This window comes from Rissa tridactyla, chromosome 10 (genome assembly GCF_028500815.1).
Source record: "Rissa tridactyla isolate bRisTri1 chromosome 10, bRisTri1.patW.cur.20221130, whole genome shotgun sequence".
Taxonomy (NCBI): Eukaryota; Metazoa; Chordata; class Aves; order Charadriiformes; family Laridae; genus Rissa; species Rissa tridactyla.
This window is the reverse complement of record NC_071475.1, coordinates 16,656,774-16,680,878: the sequence shown is the minus strand read 5'-3', so window position 1 is coordinate 16,680,878 and position 24,105 is coordinate 16,656,774. Positions and strand designations below refer to the sequence as shown.

Here is a 24,105-nt window from a genome sequence, read left to right as displayed (position 1 = left end):
TAAATATGTAAAGCAGGAGGTGTGGCTTGCCTTTATTCCACTGTGAGGTTCCTCAGACCCTGAGAAGCTGAGTATTTGTCATCAGAAGTCACCTGGTGGTTTTGATTCTTCTTTTTAAGACTAACAGTGAAAATCCATTCTTTCTGGTTAAATAAGCACTTTATTTCCTTCTCTTCAGTCCACTGGCATAGGATAACTATCTAGAGAACTCAGAGGCAGGGAATGCTGTAAGTTTTCTTAACCTCTGTGATTCTACTTGGTTATATTATAAAAAGTGATGTCCTTCACTTACACTACTGATGGAGATTCACTGGTTTTTTCCCTCCTGCTAAGCTAATTTAGAAGAGCTCCTGGGCCATCTCTTATTCATGTGTCTTTTATATATGTTCATTTAATTAAATCCCTCCCGATTTATCAGAAGGTGACATGTGGCTTTTCTGTGCTGGGCTCTCAAGGTTATATGATGGCATCTGAGCTGCTTACAGCAAAAAAAATAATAATTTGGAATTAGGGATTCCAGTTAGGACCAAAAAAACTTGTATCGAATAAGAACTTTATCTTCTACCTCTGAACCTTCACTCACTAGACAAATACTCAAAGTCCAGGATGCAGAACCCCAAATTTTTCCTCTCATCATTGAGCTGGATTCAAACCTGAACTTCATGATTGTTTTTTACTGCTAAAAACAGATAAATCCATCTTGGACCCACCCAGCTAACAAGTATTAAAGGAATTAAAGGGGAAATCACAGAATGGTAGGGGTTGATCTCTGGAGATCATCTAGTCCAACCCCCTCCAGAGCAGGGTCACCCAGAGCAGGGTCACCCAGAGCAGGCTGCACATAGCTGGAACATAAAGATATTTCTTTTATCCAGAACACAGATCTGCCTGCCAGTTAACTGTATGGGAAATATAAAAGTAAACCAATCTGTATGCAAATACTGTTGAGTTTATTCTAAAACCAGCAATATGTTGCAAGGAATTGTATAGAGCCAGCATACAAGAAATGTGATCTTACCCCAGTGGCAAAATGTGAAAGTCTGTAGTGAGGTGAATAGCACGTAACCAGAGGAAAATGGTATAAAAGAGGGGAATTCAGACCAGATATGGCTGGATTTTATGCCAATGAAAACCCAAAGCATTCTGGCTAGTCATTCAGTACTTCAGATTTAATATATCTAATCCTAGCCAGACTGGGTGCTCATTACCATTATGTGGTGGTGTGCTGGGGCATGAAAGGGAACTCCATACAGAAGCGATCCCTAATGCTGTACTGCTGTATGAGAAGGCAGCACTGGAGGCAAGACACTCCACCCTTCTTGCAGGTATCAAATAAAAGGCAGCGGATGAAAAGGGGGGCAGCATCCCAGTATGGCAGATGGAGGGGACCCGCGCCCCACACGAACAGGGAACATTAGGCTTAGCCACAAAGGTCTTGCAACGGGCAGGGCAGCTACTGCCGTTGCTGCTCCTTACCCATTTCCACTTCATGGGCTTGGTTTCCAGATTCCATTAATCATTCTGTTTTGCAAACCTTTAACCTTCACGTACTAAAACACATACACATGCACACACACACACACAAAACTGAAACGCGTGCTGGATTTGGGAATGACAGATTTGTGTGCCTTGAGGAAGCACCTAATTCAGACGCCTTTCAAAGGACAGCTCTTGATTTATATAATTACACAGATTCCCCAGTAGAGCTACAATCTAGCTCTTCAGGGAAGGGGTCTGGGAGACAGGAGATGTGGACTGCTTTTCCTTGTCTCTCACTGATTCAGAGAGCCAGCCTGAAAAAGACACTTGTTCTTTTAATGCCTCCGTTTACTGTTGGCACCCCTGTGGCATCACTGTGAACTGCTATATAGTTCACAATAATTACAAAAGGGGCATTATAAAGTCACTGAGCTCAGAGGCTGAAGCTTGCAAACAGCTGTCAGCCTCTGACTGTGACAGTAGTGCTCTTGTGCTGGCTACCATCCAGCTGCAATGCACCTTCCCTGAGGAGTCTGTGAAATAAGACACACGTATAGGAAAATACACGAAGAGGTGTAGTTTGTCCATGTCAGCATGGCAAACCAGGGGCACACACAAGAACGGAGCTGCTGCTTCTATGTCTTGACTAGTTACCCTGCTTTTGAAACACAAAGGGTTACTCCCCGAGTACTCCAGATGAGTGGTTTGCACAGTACTAATGCTCCAGTTCTAGTGAACTGTTCTGTGATCTACTTGTGCTGCTCTTAGGCCATACAACCCCATTCCGGCCCCATGGAGCCAGATTTGCCCTCAGCCCCACAATTTTTTAAGCTGGATCATGAGACCAATCTGGTTCTTATCAAGGTCCTGCAAGCAGCTGGGTCAGCGCAACTGTGAGCTGGCGCTGGGCTCAGAGGGGCCGAGTGCCACTGTCACCAAAGTACCACCTAATCAAAGCATGGCCTGTTAGGGCCCATGTCAGATGCCTTGGCATTGCTCAGAACAAAACCAGAGCATATAAATGACTCACTGTGGAGACTTCATCCCTACGTTAATGGGATTGCTACCACACAGAGGAGGCAATCCTGCAGCAGTTAACCGCCACATTAGCACACTCAGCATGGGCCATTAGCCACCTTTCTCCACTGTTCACTACTTGCCCCTTCTCAGCCCAAAAGTCTGTTCTATCAGAAAGCACAAAAGGGACACAAAACCTAAAGTTTCTCAGTTAGAGCTACCTAAGACTAGTACTTAAATTCAGCTGTGCTCACACATGTGCTCCGTAAAGAGCCACAGGCTTTTAGTTCCTTATTGTTCTAAACAAAAGCTTTCTGGTAGTGGTGTGCTTCATTATACATTGGGAAACATCGGCTGTTGGAGAAGAAACTCTGAGCAAGTCGCAAGTCATCTCTAGGTCTTAGTTTTATATCACTAAACTTAGTATCCATTTGGAGGAGGACTGTAGGGCTTAACTTTGTTAGCCAATGGAGAGATGATTGCACAGCATAACCTTTCCTTTGCAAGTTATGCCTATCAGCTGAGCTGTAGCAACTGTATGAGCTCCCAGCCTGGTTAAAGTGTTTTTGTGTTTGTGACTTTCCTGGCACCAGCATGTTTTTCAGAATGAAGAGAACAGGGAAAGATTTCAGTTATATATTGCAATTTTATGTTGTATATTGCAAGCATTTTGTTAAGCATTTGCTTTTGGGGAGGATGGGGTGGTGAGGCTGTGAGACAAGAAGACTCAGTGAAGCAGAAAGCCAAGGGTTCCCAGATGGCTGCATGGTCTCCATGTGCTAAGCAGAGGCATGCAATGAGGCCCAGAGTCCAGCTTCTGACGCTTGATGCTTGAAGGACCTGCACCCACTCTATGCCCTATTCCCAGAAGTCTGTCTCCGGACACTGTCGTCAGTCTCAGAGTTCATTTCCTGGTTAAACAAACAGCAATTAAATAACACAAGACAGGCAACGCCTAGAGACACTGTCGATCACCCTAGACAGGCCATGTGACACTGGGGTCCCTGTGTTTTGTCTCTTGGCTAAGACATATTAATCATAAGAGGAATTACAGAGTGCGACAATGGGTGGATGCAAAGGGAAGGTGGGCCTGGCATGTGGGGGAAATGCACTCTGCTTCTTGGCAATGGGGAGCTGGGCTTGTCCACAGAGGATGTGTTGGGCAGGCAGCACTGGGCCAGGTGACCCAGAAACACCCCCCTTTCATTTACTCTGCTAGGCCTGTGTAAAGAAAATGAGAGAATAGAAAACTCAGTGCCTCTAGTGTGTTCCTACAGCAGTTGGGGCAACCAGGAGAGGCACGTCATGATTTTCAAGAGGTGTTCACAAAGTGTAACCAGGGGGAAAGGGGCAATCAAATATTTTCTCCCAGCAGAAAAGTGAAAATAAGGAAAAATTATAAGATCTTTCTAGTGCACTCTATTAAACTCTAGGGTGGCTCTCCAAAATTGAGTGATTCAAAGCATGCTGGTCAGCACCCATCAGCTAAAAGGAGCAAAGCACTAGGGGACATACCCTCAGACTTCTGGTGCTAAAGGAGAGATGGATTAGACATCTGAGACTGAAGAACAGTTCATTATCTGTATTTCCTTTGACTCTTGCAATCTTCAGTTGCCTCCCAGAAAAAGTACACAGAAATAAACTAAAGATGAAAAAAAGGTCACTGTGACGCTTCATTTTCTATACACGAAGCCTCATTCGTTTAACCTGTCATCATCACGGTTCAAGGACTTTTTCAGTCATATTCACTATTGATTGGGTTGTAATCCTCCTTGGGGTCCATCACCTCCTGGGTGAAAACTCACAGAGCAGCAAGGGATCTTTATAGAAACAGAAGCCTTTTCTTTGCTCGTGTGTGCAGTCAATACTGACATCTATTTGGCCCTTGGTTCCTCTGAAATGGGCAGTGGTGAATTCACTTGTTGGTGCTCGAATTCCTTGCTTTTGTTATGAATACCTAAAGTTGTTAAAACTGGAAGAATCTTAAAAATATAATTTCTGTTCCATCACATATTTCTCTTTTAATTTACAGATGTTGGGCAGTGAAATTGCTTCGATTATGTTTCAGTTGACCTTGATACTGAGTTTTTCACACTCCCAAGTATCCACATGACTGAATTTCAGCTTCCAGCACTTCAGGGAATGTTTCATTCTTTCCCACACTGTTTGCAGCTTACTGCAGGCAGAATGAACCAGAAACTTTGGGAGGGAAAGAAAATCCTGAAATCCAGTAGTTGATCCCTCTGTAGATACAAAAGGTGGCGGATGGTTCACCGTGATGATGGAATGGGACTTGGAGCAACTCAGATACTTCTATCGTGTGCCAGAACACCTGTATCCCAAGGGATGGTTAATGAGGAGGAGGGACAGAGAGTAAAATGTCTATAATGCATTTAGCTTGAACTGGCTTAGACATTTTTTACTGCTCAGACATGCTGTATAAAACCCAGTTGTGTATGTGATCTATCAAGTGTGATTTGGGAAGTCAGGATTTGTGGGAAGCTGAATTTAGGTTTGGGGTCCTATCAATGCTTTTTATGAGGGGTCCCAATTAAGCTTCATGTTCCCTGACCCTTAGCAGCCCCCTCGTGCAGAATTTGTGGAGGACTTCTAACCACAAATTTCCCATCTGACTCTTACACCAAAGGACTGCATCATATCTCAGCAAGTCCCAGCCTCAGCTCCGTAGGCTTTCAGAGGCAGGGTCTGTAAGCAACGGGTTTCCAGCATTACCTGGTCTAGCAAACAATGTCGTGAAGTCTTGCTGCTGAATTCATCCCCCCTGAGACCACTTTAGGTCACTGAGGCCTGCTTTTCTTTACTCTAGTGTTTTAGTTCCCTACTTTACCACTGCTAAATAAGTCAAACTTTTCCCAGTAGATTCCTTTCAGTAAATATTTCCATGCTTTGGTCATTTCTTACCATAAGGACGAGTCATGAAATAGGAGGAAAATACCCCAACTAGCCACTTGCACCTCAGAGCCATACACTTTGCTTCTTTCAGAGTTTTCTGTGCCTTCCAAGACCCCTACCAGTTAAGAAGATGCCACTGAGATATCAAACAATGTTGTCTGCTGAAGTACTGAACTGTCTGCTTTCTGGAGATATTTATGGCCATTTAGCTTAGACATTTTGTTTAGCATGCAATAAAGCCCTTTGCCCCATTTGCTTCCACAGGTCTCACAGCAGTCAGAAGAGTTTGGAATATGACCATTTTGATTAAGAACTCCCTTTTCCATCTAATTAAGAGTACTAAACAAGTGGTATGAGCCTCAACAGCCATGAAGCTAGCCTATTGAAAGCTAAGCACTTTCTGCTTCTCTGACAAATTTTGGACCTGTAAAAATCAACAGAAAATTTCTCTTTTTCTTCAATAAGAACATGCTTTTCAAACCTGTCATCTGCCTTAGCAGCTATTATATCATACTGTATTACTGGTATTTGAATTGTGGAAACACCCTGTCATGGAAAGGACTCCAGGATGCCAGTCGCTGAACAACAAAGAATAAAAGCCTGGTCACTATTTTTAGTGAAGGAATATGTCAGTTCAAAGTGCTCTGTAACACTGCTTTACTTCTTGGACTGAGACATCTCTTAATTGTCTCTGGTTTTTGCTGTTGACAGAAAGAAGGCCAGTCCAGAGCTTACCTCATTGCCCAGGAGCTGATGTCTTCAGAAAAAGTGTGAGTTCATTGTTACAACCAATCTGTTGCTCCCCTAAAACTGAAGCTATGCAATCCACACTTTGGCTTTAGTTTGACAGCAATTAATAGAAGTTTATGTTTTTCACCAGATACGTGGAGATGCTCCAGCTGTTACGTATGGTAAGTAAATCATTTTAATCACTTTTACTTAGCTGCAATTTAGAAGACATAAAAGCATTGAAGGGACTGAGGTGAATTTGAGGAGGAATGGCTTACTGTGAACCTTTGCAAAGGAATATGTCTGCCACTAGTCTGCTCTTGCTACCGATCCTCAAATCTAGCATTTGTCATTCACAAGGGAAAGTGTTGGCTAGCAATGCTTGCTGGGGCTGTGAGACTGGTGTAAGATGTGGAATAAGCCTAGGGCAGAGAAGGAGACGGTGATAAACCGGGGTGAAGCCTCTCTCTTCAGAGAGAGACAGATAGGAGCAGAGCTGTGAAGCATGGGGATTTGGTTTGAATGGATTCACTCTGCTTTCTTTTAAGTTTCCTTTTTTCTGATAACACAATATCAATAATATCCAGCGTGACCTGGATATCCACACTGTGACACAGGTAGTCGCCATGGGCAAAATACAGACTCTGGTGTCAGAAACTCATGAGGGAACACACACAAAGAATCACAGAGCTCTTGCATGGTATAAACCCAGTGGTGGCTTTGTCCCAGAAGACCTTGTGTCCCTTCAGCAGAGCTGCCACTGCTTCCCTGGACACTGGTCTGCAGCTTAGGTGGCCTCACTCTCAACATGTTTCTTGGCTGTTAGTTGCAAGGCAGTAGTGAATAATAGCCACCATACAAAGCATGCCCACTGCTGCTTGGAAAGAAATTCCCCAAGAAGGCAAAAAGTAGCCCCAGGTTGTCCTTGGAGGACATCCCAAACCCTAGCAGTGAACAGGAACTCTGATGGAGAGAGAAGTAGTGAGATAGTATTGTATCGCTGCCTGCTCATTGTGCCTCTCAAGCAAGCTACCAAAGCTTAAGGGCCTTCTCAGGCTTGGGCAGCGGAGGCAGGAGAGCAGCCTTACATGTGACAAACACCTTGCAGACGATGGCATTTCAACAAATCAGAAACTGCCAAGCTGGTCAGCTGGGAACCAAACGCTTTAAGGGACTGAGCTGCTTAGCTGGAGTCTAACAGTATTTTGATAAATGGATGATAACCTGCCTAGCCATTTGCCTCATCGATCCTGGCTTTCCTCAGATTTCTGCACAGCCAAACACATTATTTGACACTACTGAGACACAGTTGTAGTGATCCATTGTCTGTTGAGGAAGCCGAGGTGGTTTTTTCACCTATGGACCATGGGGCTTCTGATCATTAAGAATACCCACAGAACTCCTTACTGAAATTGAGATTTCCAAAAGCATTATCAAGAAAAAAAAGAAAAACTCTCTGCCACTTTCAAAATCAAAATAGAAGTGAAATATACACACAGAAAATTACCATGCACAGAGAGTATTAACCACTCTGCATCTTCATTAGATGCATCTAAGTAAAACTTTCTTAATTTATTTAATTTTCCATTTCCAAGTACATTTGTACTTTGTTACATTATGGACAGCATGCAAATGTAGGGCTGAACTAGAGTGTGTGTACAGTGCACTGTATTTAGTGGAGGTGTCTAGGAGAGACCTCTCCTTTGCATTATATCCTGGTGATTTCCATATACCTCTAGGAGATAAAAGTGGCTCTCTAATGTGGCCTGGAAAATCTTCAATATATAGACCCAAATCTTGCAAGATGCTTCAGTGCCTTTAGCCATAGCATGAATGGCTGCACACCTTCATGGCTCCTATAGCATCGTGTTACTGTCAGCCTCGCGTATGCTGTTGCTGGGCCAGCAAAGGGATGCTTCAGGACTTTCCCAGTCCCTTCAGGTCTTGCTTTGCCCTTTTCTCCTTCCTCTGGTAAATCTCTGTGTGGTGAACTTGGCTCTGAGGCTCTGTGTGTAAACAATTTATGCATTTTCACAACAATCCTGTTTTTTCTGCCTATAGAAATCATTTGGAGGGAACAGGAAATGTCGTTTTTGATCTCTTTTCCAAGTTGTCAACTTTAACGTGGGACAGGGAATCTGGTTTATATCTTTGCTAAAATTTTTTAGTTTAGAAACACTTAGGGATGCAAGTGCACGTTGCTCCCCTCCAGCTGGATGGACTCCAAACTGTTGGTAATCCCTAATGAAAAGAATCTTCATAAAATTACAGTTCAAAGATTAGCTAGCTTGACTGCTAATTTTATCTGCTGCAGTGCTCCAGAGTTGGCTCAAAGATATTAGGAAATGAAAAAAGAGAGTTTTCCTGGCTTGACTCAAGGATATAACTACTCCCTACTCTCCCGCTGGGGAACTCAGACACTTTCTAAGCAGAAATGTTTATTACAGAAAATAAGTAACATTACCTGGAGCTTGGTCTGCCAGTCCTGGAATTAAGGTTTTAAGGCATGAGAGAAACTGGGTTTATTTTAACCATACTTAATCATTAGGTTTGGTTCAGCAGGTTAATTTATCAGGGAAAAGATGCCCGTAATAGCATTCCTATGACTGGGCAAATTCTTCTGTTTCTGTCAATCATCAATTTTAATTGGAAGCACTTGTCTGGTTTTCAAATATGTTTCAGTCCTGTAATGAAATATTCCACTGAATCCTATTTTGCTGGGATTTTATTTCCCCGCTTTCCCATCCCACTGCAGTAGCGGGTTCTTATGAGTGTTTTGCATATGCTCATTATTTCCTTAATTATGAAAGTTAGAGCAACAAAAGAGGAATTAAAATTTTCCAACTAAAATAAGAGGTGGTCCAGATGGGCCTAAAGTAAACCCTTGAATGAATGCATTGGTTTGCAAAGTTAAGCCATTTACAGGTTGTGAAATGTCAGAATCACTGTAACCATGCGCTCTTTGCTTTCCCTGATCAGTTCCCATGGTGTCAAGTTAGAAAGTTCAGAAAGATCCGCATCAATTTTAGGATGAAATTTTGGGTGCACAATTTTAATAAATTATTTTTTTCTGCAGTGGAAAAGTATCCTTTTTGCCCTGTCACCAAATGCATACATTCCTATAGGGGCTACTGGAGGCTTTTTCCAGCAGAGTCAACAAGCAAGTTTCTCAAATAAGAATTGTTTCTATAAGTAGGCTTTCTAAGTAGTGAGGATGTATGAATGGCACCTGGGTTATACTGAGGGAGAAGAGAGGAACAGACAGTCTGTTTTCACACAACTGCTAGTTCAGGCACTCTTTAATTTAGAAGAGATCAAAAATCTTTATGGGAACAGGATCAGAGGGTTCATTTTTGTGTTTCATCGGGTGCCTATAGCCCTACCATACCCCGTCATTACTGCTATAGGCTGATGTCTGCATGATAGCTACCTACTGCAGTGGCATTCAGAAATAATCTGCAGGTTTCTCTGTTGCAATCATGTTCAATATAGAAAGCCACAGTCCCAGCACTGCTACCTTTCCCATCCCAGCTACTGTTGGATCTTTATATTCACCTGTTGCCCAGTGTGTATTCTGGAAATTTAGAGAAGACATTACCAATTTTACAACATGTAAGTCCATCAGACTACAGGGGTGTTATTGCATAACTGAGGCTTTTCAATGCTGTCATAGTGCAAAAAGTTAGAATGAACTAATTACTCCTGTTTGCAAGGGCATGTAGCGATAGGACAAGGGGTAATGGCTTTAAGCTAGAGCAGGGTAGGTTTAGATTAGACATTAGGAAGAAGTTCTTTACAATGAGGGTGGTGAGACACTGGAACAGGTTGCCCAGAGAGGTGGTGGAGGCCCCATCCCTGGAGACATTCAAGGCCAGGCTTGATGAGGCTCTGAGCAACCTGACTAGTTGAAGATGTCCCTGCTTACTGCAGGGGGGTTGGACTAGATGACCTTTAAAGGTCCCTTCCAACCCAACAAATTCTATGATTCTATATTAGAATAGCCTTAGGAATAGTCACATCAAGTGACTTGCCTTAAGCAAGGCGTTCGACACGGTCTCCCACAGCATCCTCACAGGGAAGCTTAGGATGAGTGGGCTTGATGAATGGACAGTAAGGTGTATAGATAACTGGTTGAAAGACAGAGCTCAGAGGGTAGTGATTAGGGGCACAGAGTCTAGTTGGAGGTCGGTGACAAGTGGTGTTTCCCAGGGGTCAGTACTGGGTCCAGTCCTCTTCAATATACTCATCAATGACCTGGACAAGGGGAGAGTGCACCCTCAGCAAGTTTGCTGATGACACAAAGCTGAGGGGGGTGGCTGACACACTGGAAGGCTGTGCCGCCATACAGAGAGACCTGGACAGGCTGGAGGGTTGGGCAAAGAGGAACCTTATGAAATTCAACAAGGGCAAGTGTAGGGTGCTGCACCTGGGGAGGAATAACCCCCTGCACCAGGACAGGTTGGGGGCTGACCTGCTGGAGAGCAGCTTGGTGGAAAGAGACCCGGGAGTCCTGGTGGACAACAGGATGACCGTGAGCCAGCACTGTGCCCTTGTGGCCAAGAAGGCCAATGGCATCCTGGGCTGCATCCAGAAGAGTGTGGCCAGCAGGTTGAGGGAGGTCATCCTCCCCCTCTACTCTGCCTTGGTGAGGCTGCATCTGGAGTACTGTGTCCAGTTCTGGGCTCCCTGGTTCAAGAAGGACAGGGAACTGCTGGAGAGGGTGCAGCAGAGAGCTACCAAGATGGTTAGGGGACTGGAACACCTCTCTTATGAGGAAAGGCTGAGGGACTTGGGTCTCTTCAGTCTGGAGAAAAGATGGCTAAGGGGGGATCTTATCAACATTTACAAATACTTAAAGGGTGGGTGTCCGGATGGGGCCAGGCTCTTTTCAGTGGTGCCCAGTGACAGGACAAGGGGTAACGGGCACAAACTTGAGCATAGGAAGTTCCACCTAAACATGAGGAGGAACTTCTTTACTTTGAGGGTGGCACAGCACTGGCACAGGCTGCCCAGAGAGGTGGTGGAGTCTCCGTTTGTGGAGACATTCAAAAACCGCCTGGACGCGTTCCTGTGCAACCTGCTCTGGGTGACCCTGCTCTGGCAGGGAGGTTGGACTAGATGGTCTCCAGAGGTCCCTTCCAACCCTATGATTCTATGATTCTGTGATTCTATGATCAGTAAAAAATTGTGCTATGCTGTGCACTCGCTGTTGACACAGGTCCCACTGGCAGATGTCAACCACCAGTGACCACAGAGTCACCGAACTGCCCTCAAGGTACAACACCCCATTCCTGGCCAGACAGGACCAAAGGCTTCCTCGACAGCACATCTCAGCTCAGGCAAACATTTCTCTCTGTTCCCCATCACCGACTTTCTCATGAAAAACGTTTCTAAATGCTCATCTTCAAGTCTCAAGTCTCATTTTCTTATGTAAAACCACATGTTGGTAAGAAAGGCAAGAAACTAAACCGCACCCTAGCCACTTTCAAAAAGGAAAAAAAGGCTTTTCTTAAGCCTGCAGCAGGAGCAGTTTCCCATCTCATTTCCAGGCTTGGCTGGAGCTGCTATTCATTCAGCATAACAGAATCTGTTTGGCCTTTCAGCGGAGACTTTCATAAATTGATTGATTGCCAAAACGATGACATTTCCATACACCCACTCTGCTATTGAACTGAAAGAGTGGAAACATTGTGTTAGCTCACAAACTCGGTATCAGCTGGTGTGGTAGTAGTGATAATAATCTAAAGGGTTAGCTGTTATTTGCCCTACTCAAAGGTAATGCAATTCTCTGGAGCAGGGAGTTAGGAACTCATTCTGGACTGAGCAGGTGGGACTCGCAGGGCCTTGCAGTCCAAGTTCCTGATCTCTTGGTACTCACAATTTAGTTTTCCAAAGTTGATTAGTCTTTGCATTTCCTTCAGGATCATTTAATCCTCTAACTTTGTCATTCTTTTCTCCCATTTTTGCTTCCCCAGTAATGCAGGCTGCACTTGTCATCTTTTTCTTAGTGCTTGCTCCTGAACAAAAATGCTGCATGTTGCTTTCCCTAATGTTTTGCACATGACCTTCAAGGACCAAGATTCTGGTTTATTTGCTCTCCTTCAGCCAGTTAATTTCAAATGACTTTACTAAATGTACAGAAATCAGACTTGGTGTGACTCAGACTGCCTCAGGATCCCAGCCTGTATGGGATCGAGCATTTGCTTGATAGTGTACCATGTTCACGGTTATTTTGTCTTTGGCTTTTGTATATAAAATCGCCTTTTTTTGTGCATAAAACCCTTTGAAGTAATTATTAATTCCCTCCGAGGCATTTACTGAATTAAGGTACCTAAAAGGACAGCTCTGCGCTCAAAAAAACACCAGCCCAAACACCTCCCTGTTCAAAGAAAGTTGATCCTGTTTCCTGGTTTGCATTTTGCTCAAAACAATGGGCCACAATTCTTAGAAACAGCAAGACCCAGATTTATGCTTCCTCAGCATTTGAAGGTATGGATATGGATATGGATATGAATATGATATGATATAACATGATGGTTCTCCAGCCTTTGGAGCGGTTTGGGATCCAACCCTGCACTGGCCATCCAAAGGCTTATGACTGCAAAATAAATCTTAGGAAATAAAAAACAACAAAATCATCGTAGTGCGCAAGTCACTAACTCAAAGGTACCTCAGTGCAGTTTATCGTGAAGCGTGGCTCACTGGTTAAATCCCACTTTCAGAATTCTTATGGGCAGCACGTTCTCAGGAACAAAAAATAAACAGCTGTTTCAGGAGCCACTATTACATGTTAGACAAAACAGAACTCCATCTTTCTAATTATTTACACTTCCAGTGAATGATTGGCTGAGCCTTTTTTACTACTGTGAATTTCTTGGATGATGTTCAAAGTTCTGCTGGACCAATCAAGTCATTACTTTCCTAATTAAATGCTTTAGTGAATGGAACGTGCTGGCTAAATGAAGAGCTAGCTGGCTATTAGACCCTCTGAAGCTCTTACAAAAGCCTAAAGATGCACTGTCACAAAAGAATAGCCTGCCCTCACTTACAGTAGGCTGTTTTTTTTCTCATTTATCTATTCATTGTTGTCTTCATTGGCAGTGGGAAAATGGCTATGTATCAGCCAGGGAGCTTCTGCAAAGGGAATGTTGAGCCAAAATAGCTTTCAGATAATCTGTATATCTCTTAAAATGAGAGGGAAGTCACACTAGCACATTTGACGTCAGGACAATTCCCTGGTAACAAGCCCCATCAATACAGTATTCGCAATGCATACTCCACAGCTTGCCAGTTCTGAAACTCATTTTCAGTGTTTTGGATGAATGTGTGTGTTTGACTGCCTGTGAGTGTGTGTTGAGGTCAGGGCTCCTGACCTAGATTGTACCCTGCAATGGCAGGATAAAAGACTAATTGTGTCTGCTGTGGTAGTATTTTCTGCTGTTCATCTGGCATTGTTTTTGCTGAGCTCAGTAATGAGAAATTTGGGAAGATCACTGCTCAGTGCAGATCAAGGGTCACCCACTCTGCTACAGGAGATGTGCCACTTTTTAATTCAGGGGTCCACTTTCACTTTCATCATTAGGAGAGAGGCTGCTGGCTGTCATCAAGATACCTCCAAGAACCACCCAGGAGTCAGACTTGGCTCAGGGCATACTGTACGGCATCTCATGCCTGCATTCAGCTTTAATATGGAGACTCTCTTCTCCCCCTGTGAACTCTTCACCCTCCCCTCAGACATCATGCCTAGATGTCCAAAAGAGCATTGGATCCTGCAATATGCAGGATCTGTTGAATCCACCTTAATTTTAGAAGTGGAAGTTGTTGTAAAAGCCTGCACCATTTTATGCAATCAGTGTAGACTGCTGTTGTATGAAGTTTGGGTTGCAGTAAGATTGCCTGTTGTCCTCCATGGCCCACTCACAAAGGGTCAAATTGGGCTCCCTTTCTGTAGCCCTGATCCAGGTACCTAAATCTTTTTTTTCCCTCAAACTCTCCTGTAGTCACTGTTCCCTCTTGGCATTGGCAGGCACTGCCAGCATCTCTAAAGCATCTCATATCCCAGCACCCTACAGTGAGCCTCATCACCTCACAGAGGGTATCAGATTCTGCTCCAAGAGCCAAGCATGTGACAGTTAGACAGTGCTCCACATAACCCATAAGATCTTGTTGAAACTAACCCCATGTTTCTCCTTGTCTCATGCCCTTATAATAGGCTCCAGATTACAGTTGCCATTTCCAGCAGAGAACCCAAGTGTGTGTTAGTGACGTACACAAATGAAATAAGAGAAAAAACTCCAAGCAACCTTTGTGGCTCTGGTTTTAGATCCTCTTTGTTTCACTTAATTATTTATAGAGTTTATTTCAGTGATGTTAGGGATTTGGCCATTGGATGGCTGCAAAGGGCTTGTTTATGGGTGCCCAAAATGTAATGAAAAGTTTTATGTTTAAAAAATGTGTTTTTATAGCATAGTTGCCAAGCTGCTAATCTTCTCTCACCTAGCAAGCTTGTGTTAGGCTTTCACATGCACACACAAACACTGGGGCAGGTACAGGCATAAGACAGGAGTGAGATCCTTAGGCTCATGCCGCCCTGGATGAGGCTGAGCTCTCATGCCAGAGCCTTGAACTGAACGGCTTCACTTCATGCTTCTGTTCTAAGAAAGTTTTGACAGCAGGGAATTATATGGACTCGGGGTTTGGTACCTTCTGTGTTCAGTCATGGGGCTTGGGTGACAGACTTGGAGACCTCCAGGTGCCATGATTGATTAGAGTTAGTGAGACTGCAAAAGCACTTTGCATTTGATTAATGGCTTCCCAGGCAATCAGCATTTTCAATAGTGACAGAATTTTTTTTTCATGGATGTTTATAGTGATTACTGTTATGCTGCAGGTTTTTTTATTAATCATTAGGAAGCTGGCTATCCAGGCAACTGGAATTAAATAATTTGTCTGAGAATTCATTATAATCAAAGGGCCAGGCAATTAATGACTAATTAAATCCACTGAGATGCTGTGGGAAAAGAGTGTTAATCTTGTTGCTCAGCTGTGGTGGAAAGTGGACAGATACAGAGCTGTTCAATGTTAATTTGGAAAAGATGACATTTCTATAACATAATAGGTTACTTAAGCACATCAGTAGTGAACTTCTACAGCTATTCACTTCCCCAGGCACAATAAGCTGAAAGAACCCTTTGGATTCTTTCCCTTTCCCCAGTCTGGATTAATTATGATGACTGAGGACTTTGAAAGGTTGCAGATTCCTTTGAGTTAGCAAAAGCATCCAGAAGATGGATTGATTGGCTTAGTTGGTTGGAAAGCCTCTGGAGTGTACACTGGCTGAAATATGTAGTTAGATAGGCTCACTCACACACCAGAAAAAACGGGAGCTGGAATAGCACAACATTGGGATTATTTGTGGTACTGTGGCAGGACACGTTGTGGAAATCAGACCCAGATAATTAGGAAATACAATAATACTCTTTCAGAATTTTTTATTATCTTGTTTTATCCAGGATATAGTTAGTCAAAAAGAAAATTGTCATCGTGTTCTTTTTTTTAATCTAGTTCCAGTGGCTTTTCAGAAGACAAATGCTTCATCTGTCATAGTGCAAAAAAACCAGTGTGCGTGCGACTTTCGTTCTGGCTAGTATTTATTAGATATTCCAGTCATCCCAGTTCATAGTGAGCCAGTGTGTATATTGCAGTTGACAGTGTTTACAAGAGAAAAGCCGAGAATGAATCTGAGGGGACTAAAAACTGCTCTTGCCTGCAGTCAGTTCCTGCTGGTGAGGAGAGAGGAATTTTGAAGCTCTGTGCCCAGAGGCTCTCCTGCTCCTTATAGAACCTTTCAGCAGAACCACAGTCATACCAGCCAGATCCCCAGCATGCTGAAATCGATACCGCTACCTTGATTAAAGTGGACTACTTAATGTAAAATATGGATCCCCAGCGAAACATACACTGTTGAGTTGTTCATACCTGGCCATTAGCAGGTTTCACGGAAATCATTTCTTTCAGACTCCTCCTTAATTACTCTGTGTACTTAATTACTCCATTACTTAATTACTCCACGTACTTATAAAACTTAACTAGACAGAAGCCAGAGTCATGAGAAATGCTGTGGTAAATCCCAGTACAGCCCAGGGAAGTTCATAAGATTGTGCCTAAAAGTTCTGGGAATAAAATTCGACATTTTGGCAATAGGTTTCATGATCGCTAGATCCTGACAGAGGAAGATACTCAACCTATCACATCCTGGTTCAGGGCTGGATAGAAGCAGCTTGGCACCTTTCAATGAGCTGTGCGACCTTAGAGATTTCTTTTTATCAAGCCCCTGCTTCCTTTCGCCGCACATTTGGCCACATCACATGCAGTGGGGTAGGAGGCCAGGAAATGGTCTCTGAGTGGAAAAATCTCACTGCCATTTCTATTAACTCATCCAGCAGAATCACCTTCTCAGCAATTGTTAAAACAGCTGCATTTTTTTTCTGATGAATTGGCTTCTATGGGCAGACAGAGAATGTTTTTAATATATCTTTGAAAAAACACTGATTTTAATAATAACTCACTGTTTGCAGAGTAGCATGTGAAAAAATACATTCACAGCATGGATGTGGCCAGGCTGGTCAGACACTAAAGCTTTCCTTGACACTAGATCTTGGGCTGAAGCAGAGCTCAGTGCAAACCTGCTGGAAGACCAGCTCCTGGTTTGATGGCCTTAGTCTGACAGGATGCAACCAGGGCTTCAACACCAGCTCTGCTGTGACTAGATGCTTGGTCTTTGCATGTGGTTATGAGCTACCTGACCCTTTGTGAGATCACCAAAAGTCTCTTTTGGGATTTGTTTTGTTTTTTGTTTTTTTTTCTCAGGATGCAGTGTTAGCATATCCATAAAGTGGTAGATTCTGTCTTAAAGTTGTTTGTTTTCCTAATAATGCTATATTCTAGCAAATATTGTGGTCTGGACTACTGACCAGACCACACTAGATCATATCATCTCAATATGGTCCCTCCTGGCTTCAAAGTCAGTGAATCTAAGTATATTCAGCTACAAAGCCTCCATTCAAGTGATTTTAATGCTGAATTTAAAAACAATAACCGATTTGAGGTACTTCCTGGAAAAAACCAGCATGTGTAGGCTGGCTAGCAATAAGAGAGAATGCTGCAATCCCTCAGCCTTACCTTCAAACACAAAAAAAAGAAAGGAAGGTCAGATAAGGAAAGATAGTATTTTTAAAGGAAGGAAGCTTTGCAATCTCCTAGTCTGCAGCTGCTGCACCAAAACAAGTCATCGACAGCTTTCAAACCTCACAGTTAATGTGGCTTCGCTACTCAGATGTTGTTTTGATTATTTACTCTGTTTTTCACTACCACCCCTTTTTTCCTCATCTTCTGCAATAAAAACTCCATGCACTTCATGGCTTATTGGGATGCAGAAAAAGACTGGAAAAGGCACTCACCAGAAGCAGGTGCTGAAATAGCAGCCCTTTAATTTTATTGAATGAAGGCTGCTGCTTTTGAACACCAGATACTGCTATGAAGATAAACCATCTAGTTTCGATGCCCCAGCTCCTGGCAAAGGCAGACAGAACTCCTGGGTCAGGAACCTGCCTCAGGCCACTCAGCAGCAAAGCGTTAGTTGTACCTCTGCACAGCATCAGCTTTCCTGCCTTCTTGTGTTGTGCATTGCCTTGCAACCCTTTGCTACAGTTTGCATTCAGACCTGCACAAAGCCCAGGCAGCCTCAAATGCCTCAGCACCTCTAGTCCCTGCCTGTGAAGAGGAGATGTGTCTGGCAGCAGCAGGCAGGGGAAACAGCAGTGGGTGGCAGGGACCTAGAAAGGGCCAGGGCACCACAGGGGCCAAAGTCTCTCGAGAGTATCCAGGTGCCAGCAAAGGGCTCCTTTACAAATCTGAAGCAGAGAAGATGGATTCTGTAGGAATCAGGTTTTGACCTGAAAACATTTCAGCATCCAGAGCTCTGGATGAAGGAGACTTTAAGCAATGTTTTGCACACAAAATATTTGCTGGCTGCTGTTGGGATGATTTTCTAATGCCCAGGGTTCTAATACAAATTATCACTGCAGTTTCAGGTGGAGGCCTTATTCTTCACTTCCAAGTCAAAGCTGGGGAAACATTTTGCTAGGCACTCTTAAACAGGTGCCCTATTACGTACCAGAGCTGGCTACATTTTAATATACAGGAAATTACTCTATATTGCCCACATAATTTTTGAACCACTTCAGGATCAAAACCGTTTCTAAGATGAGGAGAAAAGGCCTCGGTTAGGTTTCATAGGGAAAATGATTTGTTCCAAAGCTTAAATTTATAGCTTCTTCCTCTGAGTTCAGATTTGGAGACGAGCGTTGCAAATTTTAGCACAAGACATGTAGGTGTTGAGGTTTTTCATGTCAAGCTGTTGGACTCAGTGAAGTGACAGGAGAATCTCATCCTTCATTTTTTAAAATTATGTTTCTGGTTAAGAAACACTATAAACATAAGACCAACTACGCCCAGAAAAGCAGGAAAAAATGCAAGGTAAATAAAAAGATATCAAACTTACTGTATGCATAAGGGTCTGATGGCTTGGTCAGGTGAAATGTTCGATTTTGAGCTGACAGCATTGTGGAATTCAGCTGAAAATGTGTATGAACTAATGGATGGAAGAAAACATATGCTATGATCTCCTTGCTATACTGAGCACACTCTATCACTATTGATGGTATATCTTACAATTCTTAGAAAGCATAGTTCAGGAGTCAAGAAAATGTAATGATAATTTCAGAAGAGAGGCTTTAAGTCTGTTTACCTAATTTCTGTATTGTTGTTCACAGGATTTCTATGAAGGCGTCCTGAAAGTGCTTGGAGAAGAAGACGAAAATGAACAGGAAGAAGTTAAACTCAAGCAGGGTTTAAGTGAACTCCCTGAACTTCATGAATTACACCAAGACATCCTGAGAGAACTGGAAGAAAGAGTCCTTACATGGTAAGTATAGAATGGCGTGGTTTGATGGCCTTAACATACTCTCCACAGCAGGTGGGTGAACTTGTCAGTGTTCCCTTGATCCCACTAGCAGGGAGGCTGGGATTCCGGCTGAGATGAAAGAAATAGAACCTGAACTACTTTGGCAGATTTTGCATACAGGCAGGCAGGAAGTAAATGTAGAGGCTGTCAGGGTAAGAAACCAGCACTGAAACATTTGCACATTGCGTAGCCCATGACTCCCAAATGGCCCCATCAGTCAGTGTGAGGACAGCCTGCTTCAGATGCATTGTCCTCTGATGCCAGTTCACAGTCATCACCAACCGGCTTCGCACTGATGGCCTGAAGGTTGCAGACTCGTGCCATGGGAGGCAGGAACAGCAGACATCAGAACTGATCCTAAAGAATCTCATCTGCTTACAGAAATCTACCTAGCAAACGCGTAGCTTTCAGATAAGCAAACCCCATCGCTCCCAGCACCAAGGCAGGGCTTTCCACAGGCTCGGCTTCCAAGCCAAACAGACACTGTCAGCCTGCTGAGGGACTCCACCTAAGCCAAACATCCTCACAGGGCGAAGTCTTTCCATGAGAGAATAAGACCATGCCTAGGACAGACAAAGCTCCAAAATTCATTCAGTTAAGGAGACCTCTGACTCAAGCCAGGCTGCCAGGCCCTAATCTATCAAACTGCTGGAACAAGAATGTCTAAGAGCAATTACCCCTGCAGACCCAAGCTGAATAAGCTTACAGCAGCCAGTGCAGACCCTGCCTAGACTGAACTAGTATGGCACTGGCAGCTTATGATGGACCATGCACCCCCACACCTCCACCCTGCTGGACTCCAGGAGGCAGTGCTCACTGAGAGTGGCCGATCCTGTTGCAGCACTGCCACTGAACAGTTAAGGAAGTCAATTAGATCAGGAGAACTTTTCAGTAACAATCCTAAATGCATGGCACAGCTCTCCTTGTCAGCTCTGCACTTTCAAGTCAAAGCACACAAGAAAAGAAAAGGCTAAAGGTAACTGTAAATTGGTTCATGTCCACGAAGGGACTGTTACAAATGGCAGAAAGACTTAAAAAATTTCATCATTGATTTATGATTTATACACTCATACACACAAACAGAAGTGGTGTTTCCAGCTGGGATCTAAAATGACTTGTTGTGTCCTAAAGAAGTCACAGCATCACAGCCCTACTCTAGCAGCATGCTGCCTTTTCCCTAAGACAAAAGGGAGACAACTGGAAGTACCCTAAGATTCTGTGCAGAACTACTCTGTGGCACCGGGGAAAAAAGATGGCTGCACAGCAAACGCTGCCAACAGAACAGAATGACACATGGCACAGGGCTGCACTCATACAGGTTCCCAGGTCACCGCCACCCCTGAACCTTCCAGTAAGTCCTTCCCTGTGTCTGCGTTCACCCAGACACTGTGTTGCTCTAACACACCCAGGAACTTATATTGCTCTCTCAACTATGATTACTCTTACGTGATCTCAAATTTTGTCCTGTTCTCTCCTTGTTCATGCTTCGTAAATATTTCAATATTGTGCTACTGGGTGCTGTGACAGATGATGGTGGGGCACTGCAAAGAAGGGGGCAATGAAGGAGAGCTGAAGATATGATGTCACAACTGAAGAGGTTATATTATCCCCCACAACCAGTGCTAAAAGCACTGCAGCAGCTGGAAAGTCTGTTTAGAGAAGCAGAAGCTGTGTCCAGAAAGGAGACATTCTCCCCACTAGGGACACACAGTGCTGCCATGGCAAAGGCACAGCCGAAGGATCAGCCCCTCATGGAGCCCGTTCTACAGCAGCCCATTTTGTTGTCCAGCATGTCAGCGAAGCACTCCCTCGTTCCTGCCATTGGTGGTTGGACTCGATGATCTGAAATGTCCCTTCAAATCTAGGCAATTCTATGATTCTGTGATTTAACCTAGGCTTTAGCTGCACAATGTCCTTAGCCACTGTGGGTCTAATACAATGAGAAAGAAGTATGGCTCCTCTTCTTTCTTATTTATTTATTTGCTGCTTCTTTTCTTTCTGTGGCTTTAGGGAGGAACACCAGAAGGTTGCTGATGTTTTTCTCTCCAGAAAATCAAGGCTGAATCACCACACAGCATACATTATGCAGTTTGATAGGAATTTGGCTTTGCTAGATGAAACCTGCCTTAAATATTCCCAACTGGCTACCATAATTCAGGAGTTTGAGGTAAGTCTCCCATGTTTTTTTAGCTGCACTAGTGCATGGTTGCTACTTCTTTTCCGTCTGTGTATTAAATCAGATCACAACCTCACTTTATTTTCTTGTAAACATTCTCTGGACATTCAGTTCCAACTCAATCACATGGAGATCCTTTGCTGTATTTTGCTCAATTCCATGTCTTGAAATAAGATACTAAAAAGTTGCAGGCAGAATAATCTTTCAGTCCAGAAAAGGACCAACAATGACAAGCGTCACTGAGATACGATACCTCTGTCTTCACATGCCACCCTAAAATCTTTATCCATCCTTTACCTTCTTAATCGTATTCGCTTTCCTCCCTTTACCGTCTGAGTCCAAACTATTTGTGAATGATGCCATACAAAAGAAACTGTTTACAGTACTTCTTTGTAGTCATAAAGACAATACCCCCTAGCAAGCCTGGTAAACTGGGAATGATTCAGTGGAATTTGTGCATGCAACTGGTAGCAAAATTTCCTAGTACACATCACATGGAGACAACAGTTTGCTGCTGAACTCACACATCCCTGATCTTTGTGTTTCCTTTCCCTTCCATTGAGGACAGCAGAGTTCTGGTGGCAGCCCTCAGAGTGTGAAACACCAGCTTTTGAAAGTGGTGCAGCGAGTCTTCCAGTACCGTGTGCTGCTCACAGGTCAGTCACTCTCAAAGGTACTCAGTGGAAACCCTCCCATGATGTTCTGTGCCTCCACTGTGCTATTCAGCTAAAATAGCGCTGAAGCAGTGTGGGATTTCCTGTGAACTCCAATATGCTTAGTACAGGATTCAGGAAATACCAGGGAGCCTGGGAAGCAGCAGGCACTTCTTCAGCACAACCACGCTGAAAGGTCACAAAAAAGTGTGAAGTCAGGTGCTTTTAGCCATTCCTTCTTGGCTTTTTCCTTTTGTGAATTAGGAGAGGCAGAGGTAAGCCTCATTGCCAGCAAACAGGCTTGATTTTTTTTGTATCAAGGGCAATTATCAGAGACAGTAGGGGACAGTAATCCTCAGCAAGGGGACTCCGCACTGCATCCTGTGTGACAGTGGCAAGCACCATCTCCTTCTACTCCATCAACAAAGCAGTTACCCAGTATTGCACCCTAAGCCCTAGGTACAGTACACCTAAGACTAGTGGTAAGTTTAAGTCAAAATCCCAGTCCAATTTCTCTGCATAGTAGGAGTCAGAGATCCAAATCTACATTAACAGTGCATTTACAGATTTTACATTTGCAGTAATGCCTTCCCTTTACATTCAGGACCATATATGTCGCTCCCACCTGGAGTCTCTCCAAGGGGGGTTGTATTCCCTGGGGTGGCACATTCTCTGTAAGCCACAGCAAATCTAGCAAGTCTGAGCCAGTGAGGGGAGCAAACTTTCTGGAGAAGGATGTGTCCCCTAGAAAGAATTGTGAAGTTTAGGGTTGTAACTAACGAACTGGTTGGGGAAGGAAATGGTGAAACGTAACAATGAATCTCAGTGTTGTCAAGTAATTTAGTCAGATCAGAACACAAAAGAGCAGGGATCCATAGACATAAAGATGGGGAAATGCTTTGGGAGTATGTATATGTGTGGGTGGAGAGGGATGCAAGATGAGTTATGCGTGGGACAGTAAAAAGGAAGCCATAAACCCTGCCCATACTCAACAGCCGATGAAGGGCACAGCATATTAGAAGGAACTCCTGTAAATGCAGCAGAACAAAGTGACCATATGAAATTTTTATTCACAGCACAGATTAGCAGCAGTTTCATCTTGCTCCAGACACTTTGATCAAGGATGCAACTCATTATTCACAGCTGGTTTTGCTTTTTTAGTACGAGCAATACAAATGAACACCGGATGCCAATAATAGGACTTTTTTTTCTGTCTGACTTGCTTCCCTCTCTGGGCGTGTCTACAGTAAGGGCAACTTTCCAGACTTGCGGGTTGCAGTACTTAGTAGTCTCACATCATCCTCACAGTGTTTTTAGTGCATGCACACAAATGCTGCATCTAAGAAAAAAGGACTTGGCATGTCCCTGCCAGAAATGCTCCATTTTCTCTGCCCATTTCTGTGGTCCGCAATGTAAACTGCAAACATGAAGCATGGTATTTTGTGAGAGAACTGGAAGGGTTTCAGTGCAGTTCCAGTGATTGGATTCCATCTATGCTTGAAGCAACCTGAGCTCCTCCTTGTCCCAGCTACTGGCACTAACGGGGAAAATGAAGGCTTTTGTGTGTAGTGAGATAAGGTCTGCTGGATAAAGATATTCCAGAAAATCGGTTTACTGCTTCAGTTCTTTACCTCAAGAAACCAAGCCCCTCTTTGCCTGCTAGGACAGTGTGGGTCTGAAACAGTGCAGTCCTTCAGATTCTTTAGACGTCATTAAAAAAATTAAAATATGCAGGTGTACTTGTGTGTTTATAACTGGCTGTTTCTACCAGATAAGGAAGGGTACTTTATGAGGATATCGGTTGCCAATTACTGCACTACAGCCAAAAGGAGTTGCCCACTCAGTTAAATGTCCATAGCCAAGGACAGAGCTTGCAGCTGTGAAAAGGAATGCTAAATATTGCCTGATAGATAACACTGCACAAATCCTTCCCGCTTGACTGAGTACAGGAAGATGCTTTCCTGAATGCATGTAAAAGCCAGGTAGATTTCAGGACGCTAGGGATGGCACAGCACTGGAAAGAGGAATGTATATGGGTAGGACACTCAAGGGAATGGATATCCATGCATAGCACCACTCTCAGCACAGAGGCCTATGTTCTTGGATGCAGAATT

General features: G+C 43.7%; 1 protein-coding gene across 2 annotated transcripts in view; it reads left to right on the top strand.

Moving 5' to 3' along the window:
- FGD5 (FYVE, RhoGEF and PH domain containing 5) overlaps positions 1-24,105 on the top strand; it is a 102,632-nt gene that overhangs the window by 43,456 nt on the left and 35,071 nt on the right. Inside the window, exons 4-8 of one of the 2 annotated variants that reach the window (XM_054216115.1) lie at positions 6,121-6,179; positions 6,290-6,320; positions 18,972-19,123; positions 21,173-21,329; positions 21,910-21,994. In XM_054216115.1, the coding sequence (XP_054072090.1) occupies positions 6,121-6,179; positions 6,290-6,320; positions 18,972-19,123; positions 21,173-21,329; positions 21,910-21,994 (484 nt within the window). Of the gene's footprint in view, positions 1-6,120; positions 6,180-6,289; positions 6,321-18,971; positions 19,124-21,172; positions 21,330-21,906; positions 21,995-24,105 lie in introns of both variants that reach the window. The other variant, XM_054216114.1, reaches the window with a different exon arrangement.